Raw genomic sequence first — 20,555 nt, 5'->3', positions numbered from 1 at the left:
GAAACGCTATGTTGTGAGACACGTACTCCAAAAGGTTTAGGGAGGACTTCTCTGTAATAAGTGAACTGTAAGCCATAGGTTCAGTTTTTACTGCAGGGCTGATAGAATATATTATATACTTGACAAATATGTCTGCACCTATACTGTATAGCCCATACATGCCAATTGGAACTGTGTCCTACTGTGGTATGGACGGCACAAACACAGTAGGCTGTGTATCTAGCCATTCACGCAAGCAAAACGTCCCCCACATTCGTCATGAATAGATTTTCTGGGTATTTATAGTGTATGCTTCCTAAGGGGTAGACATTTTCTTACTGAATATCACGAAGTGATTCTTTTTCAGAGGTTATATATGCTAAGTATTTGTCAAAGCAAGGATCAGCTGTCCTCTGCTGTCATACATCCTTAAACTCTTAGACCCTCCCTCTTCTTTATGTGTCCTTAATGGTTAACGAAGAAATGACCCATTATTTTGTCTCCTAATGCACTTTCCTGGTGGCCCGTCAGTGTGGAATAACTGGTAGGTGCTTTTTGATGACATTCTCCTGAGGCAGTAATCGTGAACAGTCTGCATGTTGTTTGTTTACTGTCCCGATTTGAGTAAGTCATCATGTCCTCCCCTTCCCATAATTCAAGAAAGACGCTGTACGTCATGCTTTTCTTCTGTTGAGGAGTAATAGCAAGGAAAGGGGCAGCAAGGAGGCTGTTCTTGTCACGGAGGAACTGAACTCCGATTCGGGTAATCCCGATTAAATTTCCAGTTGCTACAAACCTTTTGGCTGGGACTTTAAGGAAATCCCTTGGCTCCTCACAGGTCTCTTGGAGAATGAATTGTTCCAGAATGGGGACTGACTCGTATTTTGTGCCTTGCAAATCGGGCCGAGATCTCACTGAGCTATCCCGCAGCCTCCAACGATGAAAAGAACAGAAATGCTTCGCTGCAAAAACATAATTTCACATTTCAGGGGGTGATGAAGCCTGAGAAATTAGCAGCACCAACTCCCCGCCCCTGCCATGTATCGATAAGTGAACTTTCGTACCTGGGGCTATAGGTCCCATAGGGTTTCCCTAGCATTTTGGGGGCGCACCAGCTTGCGGAGGCTGCCGGCTCCCCGCACCGCAGTGGATCGTGCCCTCCACACTAATAAGCAGCGGCTCCCGCTCTTAAAGGGGCCGCGGCGCCTTTCTCATGTCCCAGCAACCCGCCACCAGTGTGCTCAGGTGGCCAAGAAGGCCAATAGCATCCTGGCTTGTATCAGGAACAGTGTGGCCAGCAGGACCAGGGAGGTGAGAGTGCCCCTGTACTGGGCAGTGGTGAGGCCGCACCTCAAGTGCTGTGCTCAGCGCTGGGCCCCTCACCCCAAGAAGGACATGGAGGGGCTGGAGCGTGGCCAGAGAAGGGCAACGAAGTTGGTGAAGGGTCTGGAGCACAAGTCTTATGAGGAGCGGCTGGGGGAGCTGGGGTTGTTTAGCCTGGAGAAGAGGAGGCTGAGGGGAGACCTTATTGCTCTCTACAACTGCCTGAAAGGAGGCTGTAGCAAGGTGGGGGTCGGTCTCTTCTCCCCAGTAACAAGCGATAGGATGAGAGGGAACGGCCTCAAGCTGCGCTGGGGGAGGTTTAGGTTGGATATTAGGAAAAACTTCTTCACCGAAAGGGCTGTCAGGCCCTGGCACAGGCTGCCCAGGGCAGGGGCTGAGTCCCCATCCCTGGAGGTATTTAAAAGACGAGTAGACGTGGTGCTCGAGGACATGGTTTAGTGGTGGACTTGGCAGTGCTGGGTTAACGGTTGGACTCGATGATCTTAAGGGTCTTTTCCAACCTTAACGTTCTATGATTGTATGAAAAGGAGGGGACTCCTGCCAGGGGAGGGGGCTCTGGGCTGCTGGTGTCCTACCGCCAGCCCGAGGTGGCCTGGCAGGGGCCACTCCCTGCCACCCCTTGTACTGCAGGCCGCTTTAACCCCTTCTGCTCCCTCCACAATTTCAGGCCGACAGGAGAAGTTTGTGGAGAATAATTCCCAGCTGGTTCAGAGTATTTAAGAGCAGCTTTATCCCTAATTCTGAAAAAGAAACTTACTCATCTGATTGCCTTTCCGTCCAGGCATCCCTCCGTTCTCCTCAGCCACACTGCATCCCTCCAGGTCTGACCTCCCTTCCTCCCCATCCCGTGCTAACTTTCCAGCAGTCCCAGTGCCAGTTTGGAAACTCGTGGGTACATACATAGCACAAAAACTTTGCACGTGCACCCTGTCCTTCTGTTTGGATTAGACCGCTATTATTCCCCTTGTTCGAATACCATTTCATTGCTGGAAACTGTTAAACGTGTTGACCCAACCCAGGCAAGGCCAGTATCTTCATCTATGTGCTCTTCAGCCTTTCCTCACTCTAATGACTTGCCTCTCTGCTGTCAAAAACGTCTGTCCATCCTTCTGTTTTAACATGACCCTGGGAATCCTTTCACTTCTCTGCCTTGATTTCACATGTAATTCATGGACGTGAAGTGGCTTTGTACATCCGTACGTTATGGCTTTTGAGGGACTGAGCTGACTGAGAGTATAAAGTAAGTTTTTCTTTGTTAAAATTATTAGTTAAAGCCAATTATGACGTTAATTGTGCAATAAAGCCCAGGAACTAAGTCCTTTCTCTTACGCATGATTATCATACAGATAATGCACTACTGTTCGCAAAATATGGGCTTATTAGAGTGCCTTCCTCTGCTAGAGCTGTCCTCATATCTCATGTTTTCCATCCGCCTGAGTTCTCCTCTTGTTGGGCACCTGAGGTATACTTTCAGGGCAAGACCTGCTGGACGCTACAAAATCTCTCTGATTTTCAGTGCTCTGACGTTTGCCAAGAAAATATTTACCTGCTGAATTATTAGAAAACTTGGTGACTTCTGGGTGGAAACTGGTGGTGAAGAATTTCAAGTTGGTTATGATCTGATACACTGCAGAGCTTGAAGCTCTTATGTTTTGACCTGAAATAATGAACTTCGAGCCTCTGAACATTTCATGCCACAGGAATTCTAACATGCAGTGAGTAAAATCATAGAATAAGTCAGGACGGAAAGTCTCGTTTAGGTCAACTATCCTGCACAAAATGGACAACTTCCAAGCTAGAACTGGTTGCTCAGGGCCTTGTCCACACATCTTCTGAAATCTCCAAGAATGGAGATTACTCAGCCTCTCTTGGCACTTCTTCCCAGTACTGAACCACCGTCATAGGAGGAACCAATTTTTCCTTTATGTAGCTGAAATTTTCCTTGATGCAACCTGAATGTTACCTCTTGTGCTGTGCACATATGTGAGAACCTAGAAGTTGCTTCTGTGGAGGAGCTGCTTCCTCTTTTCTGAATTGTGGCCATTCCAGTCATCTCTGAAATTAGCAAGGAAGTCCATAATTTTTGTCCATACTCCATATGAATATTCCCTGTTGACAAATACCCAGAGTTATACTGCCAAAATCTCCCCCAATTCATACAGTACTGATGGTCAGATAAATTAATAAATATTTCTCATATCATCAGGTTCTACTAGCAGGCAACTTTGCTCAAGGCTTGAAAATAAACTGAGTTGTTACCTAGGGGCTCTGCCAGGAGATTGATGGTGCAGTTTCATGGGCCAGTTTAAAATACCGTTGCTTGCAAAAAAGAGAGTCCTGCCATATTGCATGTCCATCCCTGGCCACGTATTCCAGTCCCCTTCATTGCACCAGCAGCAGCATTCAGGACGTCGCTCGGAGCAGCTGGCTGATCCGAGTGGGACTGTCCTGGTGTCCGTGTGGAGCGCAGGCGTCTCAAGCTCTTTAGGCAGCTGTACTGACAGACTCCCAGCCTTGTTTTCTTTTCCTGGCCCTGGGTAACGGAGGGTTAAGTCTCTCTGTGCCGGTTTATCCGTATGTGGAGCAGCGGTAATAACGGGAACCACTATCAATAACGTATTGTGAGATCTTCAGATAAAGGTGGCAAAGAAACACGAAGTGTTAGTACTTATATGGAAACAATTTCTTCTAGATTCCTTATAGCCAAATGTGAAGACCCAGTCAGTGTATAATCTAAGGGTGATTTGAAGGCTTGTAGAAATGGCAGGATGTTATAATTTTATTAATCAGGTTATGAATAATACTAATTTCAAATTGTAAGATACCAGAACGGTGACACAATAAGTCCAGTACGAGTCTAATATTCAGAATAAAATGCACAAATTTATGCTCCTATATCTGTAGGTAGATATACAGATACCGACAACTGCTGTTCACTGAAAAGCCAAACATGACTGCTTTTCTAATATTTACGACGCCAGTTTTCTTAGTTTGATAGAGTTTTACCATACTTTGTTCTCAGCCTACTTTCCTGGGAACAAAACATACTCGAAGCGGTCTGTGTGGGTGTGTCTGTGCACCATTATCCCGTGGTAACCTTTGGAATAGTAGATTATCTTCTACCAAAATTAGGGAATCGAGGTCTCAAAGGTGATTTGTTCATTTGCTAATTTTCTCAAAATTATATTTTGATAATTTGATGATTATCTCTCTGATGTATCTTTGATAATTATCTCAAAGAGAATTTGGTCTCTTATCTCAGATAAAAGGTTCCTATAAACTTCATTAAAATGGTCAACCAGGAAAAAAAAATCCCCGTAAATATCCCAAAAGAGGGAAAGGTTGCAAAGTGAACCTCATCAAGGTGCTGACTTTTTCTTTTTTTTTTTAAATAAAGCATTTCTGGCGTGCATAATTGTGGAGAAAAGCTTGACAAAGCTTGGTCTATGAAGTTTTGCAAACAAGAACGCAATTAAAACCAATTGTAGATACAAACAATCGCCGTGCCCTCTTAAAAAGAGTTGAACAGTTTTCAGGAGTCTTACTCACAATTGAGGTTGCGATACCAACAATTTTTTATTAGGCATCTAATTTCAGGAAACTCTTTATTATGGTAAAATTCCCACAGATATTTTTTCAAAATGTGGGAAAAGTTAAATAGGGAAGAGAAGCCAATGATGACCTACTGTTTGAGCACCCTAGTATGCTTTTTTTCTGTCTCTGTTGTGCCTCTGCCATGGCTGTGGTCATGGGAGGAATTAACAGAAGAAATTACTGCGATGTTTGAGGTGACCTGGTAGGAGGTCCCCCAGCAGACTGATGGCACCAGAATGAGTCAGGCTGAGTTACTCCAGTGCAAAATGGAGTGGGTAATTTGGCCTGGGAATCAAACCTAATTTTGCTCTGAGGCAGATGTAAAGCACTCACCCAGTTGTAGGTAGTAGCCCTCTACAAAGGCAAAATGCTTTAAACACCTTCACCTAGGTCCGCCAGAACTCATTTTACCGTTGCCTAAGACTGCTACCGCACAGAGAATTCTTTAATTATCTGCAAGAATTGCGAGGGAACGCTCATTCCAATCCACAGATTACCAAAAGCATTTGCAGAAAGCACCATGTCATCCTGGCCCCTCAGGTTATCTTCATTCAGTGCCTTTGCTATGGGACTAAATCAGTATTAAGTAAGCATTTTTCAGATTTTTCCAGTCGGCTACTTTCGCTTCCTACTCTGAGCTATACACGTGAATCTGCATGACTCGGTTCACTGTCATCAAATAACTGTCATTATACTTGAGAGGACTAAAAAAAAAAAAAAGTGCTTTTCTGTGGAAAAACAAAACAAAACAAAACAAAACAAAACAGCTCTTATTTTTAAAGGTCGTCCCTGCAGGTCTGGGATTAGAAGTGCAGGGGAGCAGGATGTGGGTGTACAGAGCTGCCCGTGCTCCTCCACCTATGGAGCTGCCGGTCTGACCCCTTCCCCTAGGACCAAGCTTCTCTGCTGAAGCTGCTCCACAGGCTGGCTGTTCCATCGACAACGATCTCTAGTTTCAAGTACGACAGCACCGACCTGCTCGCTCTCCATTCATCTGCAGGTGGGGGCAGCGGAAGAGAAAGGGAGGGAGGGAGAGGGAGGGAGGACACCGCAACCTACGTGAATAATTGATAGTGCGAGGAAAGGAGAGCAGCTGGGTTCCCTGTCTCCATCCGCTCACCAGCTGGGGATGAGAGAGCCTTGCTCAGGTAGGGGATGAACGGCTTAGCTGCTTTTATTCTCGTCTTGCCTGCAATGCCAATTAAATATATTTTGCATCTAGAAGGAACGGGAGCAAAGACAGCTGGGGGAGGGTTGATCCAGATCTTCTCTGCTGCTTGCGTGGCGTTGTGTAATGGATGGACCTCGGGGCAGTTTCAGCCTCAGCAGGGAAAGTGGCTGTATGCTTTTTAAAGGACGTTGTGCTATACTGCATTGTGTAGAGAAGCAGTTGGAGAGGGAGAGAGAGAGAGAAACAGCGGAGGGGGGGAGAGCGGACGTCTGCGTAGGAAATGAGACAAACTGAAGAGATGGAGGGGCATGAAAGAGGGTCTGTCCAGGCTCAGAGGAATCCCACCCTGATTCTGTCAACCTTTGGCATAACATGATGGAGTCCAAGTGGGCAACGGGAGGTGCTGGCTGTGCACACTCCGTACTATATTTAGAAGCTGTGTGCATAGATCTGTGGAAGCAGCTGATGTGAAAACACGTATGTTTCTATCTGTGGGTGCATCTATGAGCTTGTGAGGTCCAAGTGTAATATTGTAGTAATACATAAAAAACCCCCCAGTTTCTGCCCTAAAGAGTTTACCGTTGAAGGATACGCTGCTGTTGATGTAGTACTGCGCAGCTTCTGTGGAGCTTCTGATGTTGTTACGATGACTCAAATAATTAATAAAATTGCAGACATCAGTTTCTGTGTTACAGCTAATACAGACTTTTCCTATGTGAGCAAGATAAAATGCTAATGCAGTTACAAGAACGAAAAAATTCTGTTAACAAAAACTGGGAGAACACATAGCAAAAGGTATAGACAGCAATTACTGTAACACATATATTAACATACCTACAAGAACAGAAGCTTATGTGCCAGTCCCTAAAACACACAGTAACTATAAAACGCATAATGATCTATGCAAATACAGACAAATATATGGGTTACAACATGAAACTGTAAGTACACACAATTAGTCATATACGAATGCAAGTATCAATAGGAATTGGATCTACTGAGTACAACGAAAGGCTTATATTAGGTGATGTTGTTGCATCAGCTGTGTAAATAGTAACAATTGTTAGCTTGATTATAAGTTGAGGAACAGTAAGGGAAAAGGGGGCCTGTGATTTGCTTACATGTGGAAGTGATTTATTCATACGATTCTTGCTAAAGAAGGCTAATTAGAACAGTAATTAGGGTATTTAGTAATTGTTTGCCGGTGGGTCTTCAGGGCTTTGTACACAACTGGAGTTGCACAGGAGGTTAGGTAAAGCTGCGAGGCAGTTAAATGAAAGCTGAGCCCAGTGTGGTTTTGTATGTGAACAAAGTTGGCTCTTGTGTGTAGTGGCAAGCTGCCGAAGAACGGCAGAGAGACCTGGGCCTCTCCGAGTACTTTGCTTTCACCATGGCCAGGCTTGCTGTTGATGCCGCTAATGACCCTGGGATGGGGGAGGGCAGTAGCTACTGCTGGCAGCCCTCTCTAGCAGCAGAAAATAATGTCTCTTCCTCTTTCCTGGATGCAGCAGAAGTGGCAAGCTTGGCTCTTTGCCTTGGCCCAGTCACATCTCTGCTCAGAGATTCACGTGAATGAGTAAGAACTTGTGCAGAGAGCAGCTGCTGTATTCAGTGCCCTAGACCCATCTGGGAGGCATCTGGGTTGGAGCGAGGAGGTATGGAATCATAGAATCCTTTAGGTTGGAAGAGACCCTTAAGATCATTGAGTCCAACCGTTAACCCAGCACTGCCAAGCCCACCACTAACCCATGTCCCTGAGCACCACATCTACCCATCTTTTAAATACCTCCAGGGATGGGGGCTCAACCCCTGCCCTGGGCAGCCTGGGCCAGGGCCTGACTGCCCTTGAGGTGAAGACGTTTTCCCTAATACCCAACCCAAACCTGCCCTGGCGCAGCTTGAGGCCGTTTCCTCTCGTCCCATCGCTTGTTCCTGGGGAGAAGAGACCGACCCCCCTGGCTCCAGCCTCCTTTCAGGCAGTTGCAGAGAGCGATGAGGGCTCCCCTCAGCCTCCTCTTCTCCAGACTAAACACCCCCAGCTCCCTCAGCCGCTCCACATAAGACTTGTGCTCCAGACCCTTCACCACCTTTGTTGCCCTTCTCTGGCCACGCTCCAGCACCTCGATGTCCTTCTTGGAGCGAGGGGCTAAAACTGAACAAAGTATCGGAGGTGCGGCCTCACCAGTGCCAGCACAGGGGGACGATCCCTGCCCTGGTCCTGCTGGCCACGCTATCCCTGATACAGGCCAGGATGCTATTGGCCTTCTTGGCCACCTGGGCACACTGCTGGCTCATATTCAGCCGGCTGTCGACCAACGCACCCAGGCCCTTTTCTGCCGAGGTAGGCTGTATGAGTTAGCCCATAGTCCCGCATCAGATCTGCTGAGGAAAAAGAGGAAGACATGTGGTAGACAGGAGGAAATGGCAACACCTGGCCTCCATGCAGGTTCCTAAAACCAGCAAGTGGATCCTTTCTTTGTCCATTCAAAGCTGTCACCTACCTTGATTGATTCCTTACAGACTCTTTTCCCACCCACAGACCCTTGAAGCCCCCATAATAATTTCTACCCAGGTCTCTCATGAGTAGAATTTATAGGAAGCATTAGGATGAAATTGCTGTACTCTTATCCCTAAAACTTCGGTGTAGCTGCCTGCTTTCTCTGTTTTTCTTTTTGCCCATCTATATCAGGTAGCTGATATTTTCTGTCTGGTCTCTCTGCATTCTGCTTTCACTCTTCCTTTGCATCTTTTCCTAGCTCTCTGGCTCCTCTGTCAAACTCTGTCTCTCATTCTGTGTTTCCTACGGTCCCCTTCAGGAGTTAGAACAAACCCAGTGCGAGGCTGACGCTCGGTGTAAGGTTGTAGCTGCTGCCTTTATAGGTCTTGATGTAAAGAGGAAACATTACATCATCCTGTGGGATGAAATTGGGAATCACAAGGGAAAAAAATGTGTCCAGGAGAGGTCTGTGTTCTTATTTAAACACAAGTGTGTGTGTGTGTATATATATATATATAGTATATATTGCAAGTATATACTGTTGCAATGGAAGATTGTGTTCTCATCCTCAGTTTTTATCAGGAATGATAATCTATTGATGAGTCAAGGCAAGTACATGTGGTTGAGGGGTTTCCGACCCCTCAAAATTGGAGCTTCCCTAGAGAATAGCTTACATGTTAGATCGGTGAGCTGTTTCCTAAGGGGATGAAGAGCCAGACCTCTGTAGTACTTGATGTACATCACCTCCAAATACCAAAGGCTAGTGGGTTTGGTATCTTCTTCGTCTTCCCTTGGAGGTAATGGGAGGTTGTGGAGGATTGGCTTGATGCTCACTTTTCCCACTGGATACCGAGAGCTTGGGGAGGAGACCTTGCTCTACAGCAGAGTTGGGTAAGGGACGCCTCTGCTGTCCTTGTCCCATACTGCTTGTCTTACCACCGCTGACAACCCGGGGTGCAGCTTCCCCGGCTCGGCGGTGCCGGCAGAGCGCTCCCGCAGGCTGTGCGCCATCCCCGGGTCCCCCGCAACGGGGGAAGCGATCCTCCACAGCGGAGGAGGGGCAGGAGCCGCCATCACCCCCTCCCCCGCTGCCTCACCTTCCTGCATCTGCATCTCCTCCTCCTCGGCTCCGTCTTTCCCTGTGCCGCCCCGGCCCCAGCGGCGGGGCCCTGTGCTGTCTCCCCTTTGAAGCTCAGCTTGGGAGGAGGAGGAGGGGTGGGGGCGGGAGCCGGGGCTTTGCGGGGAGCCGGGAGGGAGCCGCTGCCCTTCTCCATGGCGAGGCAGGAGGAGAGGAGGCTCCCGAGGAGGGAAGGCGGCCGCTGACTGAGCGGAGCAGGCCGGCATGGGTTCCCGGGAGCACGGCTTCCCTGCCGGGGCCTGCGGAGGGTACGTACCGGTACCGGGCGGCCCTGCCTGGCGCCCTGCCGTTCCCCCGGCAGCCCGGGGCCGGGGCAGAGGCCCGGCTGGAGGCGCCTTGGGGCGAAGCGCTCCGTGTTGTGGGAGCAGGAGGAAGAGCCCTCGCGGGTTGTCTGGAAGAGCGGAGAGCCGAGGAGGGGGAAGCGATGGCTGTGCCCCAGCCCGGCGGGCCCGGCCTCGCCTTTGGGGCCGACCCCGCTGCCCGCGGCCCGGCCGCGCTCCCGCCCTCTCGGGGCCCCGCTCCGGCCGGGAGGAGGCGGGCGAGGCCGGCGGCGCTCCGCTTGCTGCGGGGAAGGCGAGGGGGCGGGTGAGGCTGGCTTTGCTCCGGCCTCCCCGGGAGCGGACGGGTTCTCCAGTTGGGGCTTCTCAGGAGCGAGGAGCGCGGACGCGTGGCGGGATGAATTCCCCTCGGGAGTTCTCCTTCCTCCTGTCCTGCAGGAGTGAGCGCTAGCCGGGTTCTCCGCGCCCCGTCGGTACCCTGCCCTCCCTTTTTGTCGGTGCAAGAAGAGACAGGGGTGGTCCCGAGCAGAGAGCGGGGCTTGCCCGCATCTCGGAGCCGTGGCCCCCACGGGAGGGACGGGAGCTCCCCGGCAGCCGGAAAGGGGAGTGCAGCTGGAGGGGAGGCTCCTGGCTGAAAGTCAGAGTCTATGGGCAAAGAAGTTGGTGACCAGCTGAGAGCAAACTGCGTCTCGTCTGTAGGAGTTGCTTCCTTTTCCTAGTTTTGTCTTGGTAATTCCTTTCCTTGAGTTTTAGGAATCTGTGTGTGAGCAAAATTCAAAGCCGTAGTTTCTATGCGTGCTGGTGTTAGTAGGGTAAGGCTATTTGTGTCATGTTTTCGCCTGTCGTCACTGAACAGCTAAAAATGTTATTTGGTAGATCAAATATGCCTCCCTAAGGGAGAAACAAGGGAGTGAAAGAGCAGAAGCTGTTGCTCAAGGGAAGTGGTTGCCCAGAATTTTCCTTATGAGCATTTCAGTCCTGTTCTTGTTTAAGATTACCTTCAGTTCTTCTGAATTGCCTGTCCCTTCTAGTGAGTGATTTCAAAAACATATCAGCATCTCATTGCAAGAATCACTCATCAGGCTGGGACTCCGGTTATTATACTGTCGTTCCATAATTAGCTGCAAATCGTGCCATATTGTTGCTCCTACTGGAAGGCTTCCAGATTAGCAACGGTTTTTACAATAGCTGTACACCTGCTTCCCTGTGAACTTCCAGGGAAATAGTTACCTGAGGATTCGGGGCACGTGTCTCTTGAGAGCGCAACAAATCCCCTTTACCTCTGGAATACTGAGGAAAGGATGTATGAAATCTGTCAAGGCCAATTTGTGTTTTTCTCAGAACAAATCTTTGCATTGACTTGGTTATTGAACTGGCTCAGCTATAGGAGATGAGAATGACTTTGAGAGCGCTGTATAGAGAGATCTCGGGACTGAAATAGCAGAGGACGCTGCCAGACGGGAATACAGGACGTGAGCAGGGCTGTGTGTGCGGAGATCGTGGCTTGGAGGTCTGCAAAGGTGCTTCTCGCGCCGTTTCGGAATTGAGAGTGGAGTCTTTAGCAGTGGACCAGCAGTGCGTACTTTTAGTTTGGCTACCTGCTTTAAATTAATGTGCTGGTTAATGTCGCTAGTAAAATCCTAGTTTAGTCTTTAGCATTTTTTAGGCCCTCTGCTTCCCCTTGTTGCCACTTCCTAAAAATAAAGCTTCAGCAAGTATACGTATTCCTCTCCCAGTCTGCAGAATTGCTTTTCTTTTTCAGAAGGATGATATTCTGCTTTTCTGTGGTCAAAGAGTTTGAAGTTCCAATTTGAAAAGGAGTATATTCTCTTTCCGTAAATAAAGCTTAGTGCTTTTCATTCCAGAAGTTCAAAATTCACAGGTGGACTTTCAAGCCATAGTTAACACTGGCCCCAGATTTTTGTGGTATTTTGTAAAAGATAACATAAAATCTAAGTAATTCTCCTGGATTTTGAGAGTCCCTCGGGACATTTGTAGTTTGGGATAATTACAGAATTGAGACCATCTCTAAATGTATGATAAGACTGGTGGTTTTGGCATCTGCTGCAGTCATTTTGACACTAGAACTGTACTAGAATTGAATGGTAAGGAGCAGTTGCTGCACGAAGTGCTTAGGTCAGTCCAAAGCGTAGAGGTGACTTTATGGTGAGAGAGCAGGGGCAGGACTGGCCACGCTGACCTCATGTCGGAACTGCCAGGTTTCCATGATGCAGGTGTGTATTTTACTGTTTACCGAATGCTTCAGGATTCAAACCAGTGACAGCCAAAGAAAAACATTATAGCATGCAACAAGGCCCCAGGGCATCCAGTTGCACAAAAGTTCTACTATTGCACTTCTCTGGAGGTGGGTAGTTTCTGAAAATGAGAATTTATCAAATTAAGCTCTTACCTTTTTAGGGCTCACAGAACAGAAACATCAGCTTTCTAAAAGAAACAATTAAAATCTTTCACGTACTGGCTTGCACATAAATTTTGTTAGTCCCAAACGTGCTTCAAACAAATGAATAAAATGATAAGAAAAGCATGTGTTGGTATAATATATTAATATTAACTTAAAATACATTTGCCATCTCACTATTCCAATATTTATGTGAGGATGTCAAGACTAACTCCTAGATCTTCCCTCCTCTATATATTATGGATTTAATCTTTAGGTGCATGACACAGATCTCTCTCATTTGAGTTTTAGGAGAAAATTGTGGGAGGGAAGCATTGTGTTACTTTGTGTAGATCAGCCTGTGTACGAGTTACATGATGCCATTGGGCTACCCAAATAAATTCTGAATTGCCAGGGAATTGGTGAGCACAGGGATTCTTGGAGCTTGTAACAGAGTATAGCTTCATCATTACAGAAAGATGTTATGCTTCCATGCAACAGGGAATGTAGCCGCTGCGTTCAAAGCAAGAGTCTGTGTGACTTGCAGATACCCATCTCTTAGCATGGAAGCAGTAGGAGTCGTGCATCTAACAGCCAGAGGATAACAATTCATGATGGCATTATATGATCACATAACAAACAATTCATGATTGCATTGCAAAGTAGGTGAGCCTCATCTCTTCTATTAGAAACTCGAGCTTTGTTCCCAGCCCCACCGATGTGACCTTCACCATGACTTAAAGTTGTGAGGAAAATAGTGTGTGTGAACAGAGATGAGCTGTCAGGTCCAGAAGATTTTTGCTGTTATATCCAGGATGTTTGCAGGTGGCAAGTGGTAAGTTAAGACAGCGCAGGGAATCTCACAGGGAGTGACAGCCTCCTCATAGGCTTACTCCTCCTCCGGGGAGAGGAAGAGTAAGCAGAAGGCAAAGGAGGCACTGCAGGCAAGGCCTGGCGTCTTGAGTTCTCCAAGAGTTAGAAGTTTTTCTTTTTCCTTTTTCCGCCCCCCCTCCCTTCTGCCTCTGTCTCTTGTAGGAGGTCCGAGGAGGGGGTGCGCTGCTTCAGTGATGTTATAGACTCTCCCACCCAAGGCTTTCCATGTGTTCTCGCTCCTGCTGTCCCCAACAAGGTAAAGGTGGCCCGCGTTCCCCTGGCTCAGGGTTGGAATGTGCCTTGAACCACTGAGCAGAAGAAATGACTGAAAGCGAGCTTGTGTGCATGCATGTGTTACATGTGTATAGTTGCCCACTTCTGTGAGAATCCTAAACTTGTTCATTTAATCATTTCTTATGCTGTACTGTATCAAGTCAGTAGTCTGACCCACTGAAAGTGAGAAATTCCTGATACCTGTCCGATCAGGTGCCACGTCAAGCTTTTGCAACACAAGCTGAAGACAATTTGGCCAGTTGTATTGTCCATGCTATCAGTTAAGGAAGAACGATTCCATCTTGTCTTCAGCAAGCAAGTAGTTTCTGTGCCAAAACATGGAAGGAGCTGTTGGCTCCTTCAATATCTGGCCTACCACGGAAGATAACGTTAGCTTCTGCAAATGTTAAATCCTTTTCCCTGTTGTCTTTTCCTTTTCACAGACTGTGGACTTGTTTGAGATGATTGAAAAAATGCAGGTAAGGAGGACTTACTCTGTCAGACTTTGGGATCTCTTGATTTTTCATAGCCAAACAAATGATCAGCTGCTATTTGTCTTGTCGCTTTGCTCCCAAAACCCTTTAATTTGGGCTTGCGGAACATTCAGCTCTTCTAGACCCAAACTCCTATACCTCCTCTTAAATGGAGTTTCAAAAGCGTTTTCCTGGGTTCATTCTTCCAGCCAGCATGATGGAAGGAATAGGCACAAATTATTATAATTCTGGCTGTTCTTGGCAGAAGTGTGATTCTGAGAGAAAATCAAGGTTGCATTAAGGTATCTCTGGCATCTTCTTCAAGAAACTATGCTGGGTAGCAGCTGCTAACGACAGGTGATTAATGGGATGTTAGCATAACTGTGCTTAGCAAGGTCAAACAGTTTAATAAATAACTACTGTAGGCCCCGTCTTTAACTTGCACAAGAAAGAAGGACTCTGGCTTATTTCTCTTACGGAAATACATGCATTTAGTTGCATATATTGCCTGATAAAATTAAAATAGAGTAAAAGGGGAAAAAACCAACCCTGCCCTACCAAATAAAGAGATAGTAATATAATATTATGTTATATATGTTTTATATCTAACAACAAAATCTTTAAAACTAAATTTTTCAGATGATCTGTTCTCAGAGCATCCTTACAGACTACCAATATTTTCTCTGAGGGGTACACCTTCTTTAAAAGGCTGTGGTTAATTTGACCTAATGTAACACGGCACATAACGCCTGCCTTTTATTATGTGCAGGAATTAAACTTTTAAGAAACAGTTAACTTCTTTTCTGGAATTTGGGTGATCAAATTATCGGTATGAGGAAAATGCAAGACTTTGGTGGGACTATAAAGGTGAGGAGGTGGAAGAACTAGCAGAAGTCCTTTACTGGAAGACTCTGTTGCTGGACCAAACCAGAAGGGTGTCTCCACAGGTGGCTGAGACTGCTATAGTTCATGCCTCTCCCTTTTGAGGAATGACAGTGATCATCAACCTGTTGTTCTGCCCATGCTTTGACACGTCAACAACTTATGCTGGACATTCCCTGCGGTCCTGGTTACCCTCTAAAATAAAGCTTTGGACTATACGGCCCAGGGCTGCATTAGATCTTTGCCAGTACCTTAAGCTTCACTCTAGAGGAGAGGTTGGTAGGTTTAAGCCTACGTCTTCTGCTCCCAGGCTATCGGGAGCTCCTTTAACAGTGCAGAGTCATGGAATGTGCTGGCCCATTCCTCTGCTCTCTATAGAGGCTCCGATACGAACAGCAGCTCCTTTACAGCAGCCCAGGAAATTTTCCCTGAGGCCTCTCTGAGATACTGGTCTTCTACCAGGACCTCCTTTGAAACTGGAAAGTCTTTGCAGTTATCAGATCTGTCAAAAATGCCAAGGAAAGGAGAGAGATCTTACAAAATTGCAGTTTCCCAGCCTCCATTTCTGTGTGCAGAAATCCCCTGGTGCATAGCAAGTTTGTCCTGGTACTGTCCACAGTTTGTTCCACAAGGCTGGGGCTGCTCCGTACCTGCATGTCTCTCCTGTCTCAGTCCTATTTTGATAGAGCATAGGACCTTCTTGCCCCAAAGAACTGTTCCCGAGACGCCAGTTTCCAAACCTAGCCTTCCTCATGAGCCCCAACACACTAGGTTGACAAGTGAAACTCCAGATTACATCAACAAAACATCCACTTGCGCTTACATTTCATGCACTCCACTCTCTCAGCTTTATGACTTCCCCAAATGAAAAAGGGTTGGTGCTACCTCTGCAAGAGGTAAAGATCAGTTGTCAGTTCTAGCTCAGTTTCACAACCTACCATGTCCTGGTAATTTGTTGTTCATTTTGTCAGTGCTGCCTACTGATGTTGCAATTTGAAATGGATCTTCCGACGTTTTCCTATGAAGAATGTTTCTAAGCTGGTATTTGTTCAGGCTCCTCTGTTGAAAATACAAATGAAAAAAACCCAATTTTTTGGGGGAGTAATTCTATCTAAGCTAAGCTTTTATAGTTTGATCCTGTGTCACCCTGCAGACATTTTGACAAGCTTCTTTCTCCTAATATAGTTAAGGAAAATATTTTTTTTTTGCCGTTATATTGTCTGCAGATTGCTCCTCACTTGCTTTACTGAGTTTCTATATTTAATCAACTAAAATCTGTTGTTATTGCTATTTTTTGTGTTTGAACTCAACTTCACACTTATGAAGAATGTCCTCGTGCATCTACTACCAGTCTCCTTGCCCTGGGCTTTACCCATACTGGTTTACTTCTGGTGTTTCTAAGAGTTTTTTGAAGGTGTTATGCATTTGTTGTGAGCTCAAGATCTGGCTCCTCATCATTTCATGAAGGTTTAGCTTTTTTATGGCTCATTTTTAGGTTCTTTTAATAAGCTTTCTTATTTTTCTATGACCTCGTTTTTATGTGTAATGGATGGCTTTTTTTTTTTTTCTTTCTTTTTTTTTCGTTTGTTGTTCCTGCAAGGAGCATCCTGATCATTATTAATCCTCAATCTAATGTTGCTATTGCCCACTGTTAATGTTGTTGCTATACTAGAATTTTTTTCACCCTATAAGGCTGGAGCATTGGCCCCAAACTTGCTCTTGAGCCTCTTACATCTCCACTGTAGAGCTCCACTCAGATGTACACGTTTCTACCAGAGGCTAGCTAGTTCCACTGTAGGATACTTGCATAGACATAGCTGTTATAAATCAGATCCTGCTTGTTTTCAGAACAAAGTCAAGAGCTGCTTATCCTGTCTGGAATCCCTGATTAGCCGCTCCATTAGGCAGTCACTGATGGTGTATAAAAACGTAGTCTCAGCATCATGTTCTGGTATGAGGGTTACAAGCTTTAGGTGGCAGTAGTTGAATACTTGTGTATAAGAGAAAGCTACAGCTTAAATCCTGGTCTTCAGCTTCCTATCTGACAATGCCAATTTTGCCTCTTCTGTCTGTATTGATGCCCACTTGGACTATGGCCATCATTTCATGGGAGCATGTTGGCCCCCATATCTTTTTGGCTTCTTTTGTTCCGGGCCTCTGCTCAGTCCTTGCTGGGGCTGTCCTCACTAAAATTGTCCCGTTCCTGCGTGCTTCCGCTGCAGAAGTGCGGTGGAAGTGAGCTAGTCTTGCCATGGTGAGAAGGCAGAGGATCGAGTAGCCTTAAGAAAGAGAATCAAGTCTGGATGCCAGCTGCTGGTTCAGGAAGATACTAGGCACCCAGTAGGCTTTTGCCCTGCCATTCCAACCCACCTCCAAGTAATGGTGCCTAGGAAAGCAGATGTGCAGGGCTTTGCTATGCGGCTCCTTGCTGCCTGCAGGAGTCTGTTGCGCTGGTCAGATGCATGGATGGAGAGCAGCTCTGATTTTCTGTCTTACCTCTAGGAGGCAGATTTGTTCCCTTATGTGGAGGGAAGCAAGGCCCATAAGCTGCTTAAAAGTCTTCTTGCCTAGCCCTAATCCTCAAACCAAGTGTTTGTCACTTCTCTGAACCCTACTCTGAGGTTCTCAATGCTGTGCCTGACAGCATCTTCAAGGGAGAGGGAAGAGTAGAACAGGAATGAGTGGTCTGAAATACTGTTCTTTTGTGTTCTGTCTTTACCTCTTCCCTTTTTTTATTGCTTGGGATAGGAAGTAAGCTAGAAGACATTAGAGAATTAAATAAGAAAATCACTTTGGGAGATTGCTTTTGATTTCTGCCACCTTTCTGCTTTTTAAGAGATGTAAGGTGGGGGGGCTTTTCAGTTTTAATGCCAAACTAAGGGACTGGCCAAGTTCTAGCTTTACTCCTTCTGTTTATTCCAAACTTGCATAAAATAGAAGATTACAGAGAGAGACAAAATATGCATATTGGGGATATGGAGAAGGACACAGAGGGTAAGTGAAACAGGCATGCTAAACCATAGGATTCATTGCGACTTTCTGTTTCCAGGGGAGTCGCCTGGACGAGCAAAGATGTTCCCTTCCAGCTCCTCTCAAGGTCAGGCCAAGTTGTTGTTGCCTCCTAAGTTGCTGAGAGTGGCAGATAGTAACTGATGTGGCTTGCAGTGTATTTTCATCTTGGAGTGAACAGGGAGCCTACAAACAGCCTAAGATATGCTTGTCTTTTTTTGTTTTGTTTTGTGTTTTTTTTTTTTTTTAAGCTGCTGTACAAGAGGGTGAAACTCTGTAGCTGAAACGGAATCAATACTTTCCTTTTACAAATTTAAGTGGTTCCAATAAGTGTTTAATATTATTAACGATCTTAGTTTCGACTAAATAATTTCTTAAATTTTATTAAGAACGATAATAATGTTTATGAAACCGCATTGTATTATTTCAGTAGTCTGCTTGAGGACTCATAGATGCTACTAGAAAGCTGGTCTGTTTCCCTCAATGTTGGGCCAATAAGATTCCAATCTTTAAATTCTCAACTCTTCCTCTCCATTCTTTCAGTCTCAGCTCGGGCACAGTAACCTTAAAATCAACCTTGACCTTGAATTCAGTCTTGGAATGACCTTAAAAAAACCCCAAAAAACCACCCAAACCACATAGAGAATTGATATAGCTCAATTCTGACAGAGATAGTGCTCTTTGTGGTGATGGAAGGGGCATCCAACTGGCATAAAGCGGCTCAGGTAGTCCTTCTATTCTTGCACTCACGCCTCAGCACTGCTCAGTTGTATACCACAGGTCTAGCTACGGAGATGACACACCTTTGATCTAGCTGTAAATACAGTACTATTTCTAACATCCCTACTGTCATCTCTGTCTGCAGCTGTCTTAACACTGTGTGGAAGGAAAGGAGAGAGGCTCTCACTCCTAACCTCATCCAGTTTGCCTATAGTTTGACTACCTCCTTATTTTGCTTGCCTGTATTCTGTGTAGTTTCGAGGAGGAAGGTGGGTGAAATCTGACTCCTAAATTTATTGTTCTCAAGGTTCTATATTATAATGCTGAGACCTGGGAAATGGAGTCTAACCTTAAATCCTAAAGTAAAACTCTGAAGATGGGTTAGGGCAGAGTGGAAGCTGAGGGCACAGCTTGCGCCGCCATAAGGGCATGACACTTTAAACGATGTCACACGTTTTTGCTAATGGTCTCTTCTGATTTCAGACGGAAGAGGAGTATATTCCTTACCCCAGCATCCATGAGGTGAGTTACTACTGCTTTCCTCTGTTTTTCCTTGGACTTTATTGGCCTTTCAGCTTATTGGCCTTTCAGCTTATTGGCCTTTCAGCTTTCACGTTTTGTGTCCTTCTGAATAGGTATTACAGAAAGGGTGGCCATATCCTCTCATTATCTTACCCCAGTTTGGGGGCTACTGGATTGAAGGGACCAGCCACAACCTCTCCAGCTTGAGTCCAACTCTGTCTGACGTACCCTTTCCCTGGAGTGGTAAAGCGAAACTGGAGAGTGACCCTACAGCCAAGCTGTACCGCAAACATTTTCTGGGGAAGGTAAGGGTGATCTTCAGAGCCTTCTCTGCCCACCGAGCCTCAAGGCTGAAATGTATCTCGGGCTTTTTCTGACAGACTTAGAAATAACTGCACAGCCACTCCATTTCAATTCCTCATGATGCATTGAACTGATGTGAATAAGGTACATACTACCCTACGGCTGGTAGTGTGTTAGGTTGGTCCTGTCCCCTTGTGATGTGTGCATCATCCTGTGCATTCACAGAAGAGAAAAGTTTGCACAGGAAATGCTTATATTTGGTTAAGAAACTCTTTTGAGGCTCCTGGACAGATACCAACCTTGGGATGACAAGGGGAAAAAAGTGTAATAATATTGGAAATGGAGATGGTATTATTTTTAGAGGGGACTTCAGCACTGACAGTGCAAGCCCCTCAGTAGTAAGAAAAATCATCCATTTTCCTCGCTGTAAATAAGCAGCAAGTATGGTCACCACAGAATGTGTCTGAAGAAACTGGACAATGTATTTTATAGTTGTTTGATTTAAGTAGGTTTGGTGCTAAGTGTTGCCTGACTTTAAAAATTTCAGTCTGACAGACAGGGAGACAGAGCTTGTCCTCATTAAGTGTATTTTTGTTGGCTGGCCGTGGAGGTCCATCTGGGTTGGCCTGTTTAGGGAACTGATTGATTCCCAGGCTGAATCTCAGGATGGTATTAACCATCAAGAACAAGTGAGAACAAACCCATGAGATTCCAGTCATGGCATAAGGAGATAAGGAAGCCTGACTGGTATAGTCACGCTGCATCTTATTCATAGAATCATAGAATCGTTAAGGTTGGAAAAGACCCTTAAGATCATCGAGTCCAACCGTTAACCCAGCACTGCCAAGTCCACCACTAACCCATGTCCTCGAGCACCACGTCTACTCGTCTTTTAAATACCTCCAGGGATGGAGTCTCAACCCCTTCCCTGGGCAGCCTGTGCCAGGGCCTGACTGCCCTTTCGGTGAAGAAGTTTTTCCTAATATCCAACCTAAACCTCCCCTGGCGCAGCTTGAGGCCGTTTCCTCTCATCCTATCGCTTGTTACTGGGGAGAAGAGACCGACCCCCACCTCGCTACAGCCTCCTTTCAGGTAGTTGTA

At 46.1% G+C, this 20,555-nt stretch overlaps 1 protein-coding gene across 9 annotated transcripts in view; it reads left to right on the top strand.

Moving 5' to 3' along the window:
• The first annotated feature begins 5,789 nt into the window (after positions 1-5,789).
• The window catches only part of LOC104009597 (rap1 GTPase-activating protein 1), a 48,898-nt gene continuing 34,132 nt past the window's right edge, over positions 5,790-20,555 (top strand). For 4 of the 9 annotated variants that reach the window (XM_087756003.1, XM_087756002.1, XM_087756007.1 and 1 more), the window contains exons 1-6: positions 9,828-9,971; positions 13,435-13,528; positions 13,989-14,024; positions 17,950-17,997; positions 19,113-19,151; positions 19,265-19,456. In XM_087756003.1, coding sequence (XP_087612129.1) covers positions 9,928-9,971; positions 13,435-13,528; positions 13,989-14,024; positions 17,950-17,997; positions 19,113-19,151; positions 19,265-19,456 — 453 coding nt within the window. In that variant the 5' untranslated portion in view covers positions 9,828-9,927. Of the gene's footprint in view, positions 5,918-5,965; positions 6,066-9,826; positions 9,972-13,434; positions 13,529-13,988; positions 14,025-17,949; positions 17,998-19,112; positions 19,152-19,264; positions 19,457-20,555 lie in introns of those variants that run through there. The other 5 variants (XR_015704450.1, XM_087756001.1, XM_087756000.1 and 2 more) reach the window with 3 other exon arrangements.

Source organism: Nipponia nippon, unplaced genomic scaffold (assembly GCF_047370975.1).
Source record: "Nipponia nippon isolate SJK-2023a ecotype South Korea unplaced genomic scaffold, ASM4737097v1 scaffold_2, whole genome shotgun sequence".
NCBI classification, from domain to species: Eukaryota; Metazoa; Chordata; class Aves; order Pelecaniformes; family Threskiornithidae; genus Nipponia; species Nipponia nippon.
This window is presented reverse-complemented; position numbering and strand designations above follow the sequence as displayed.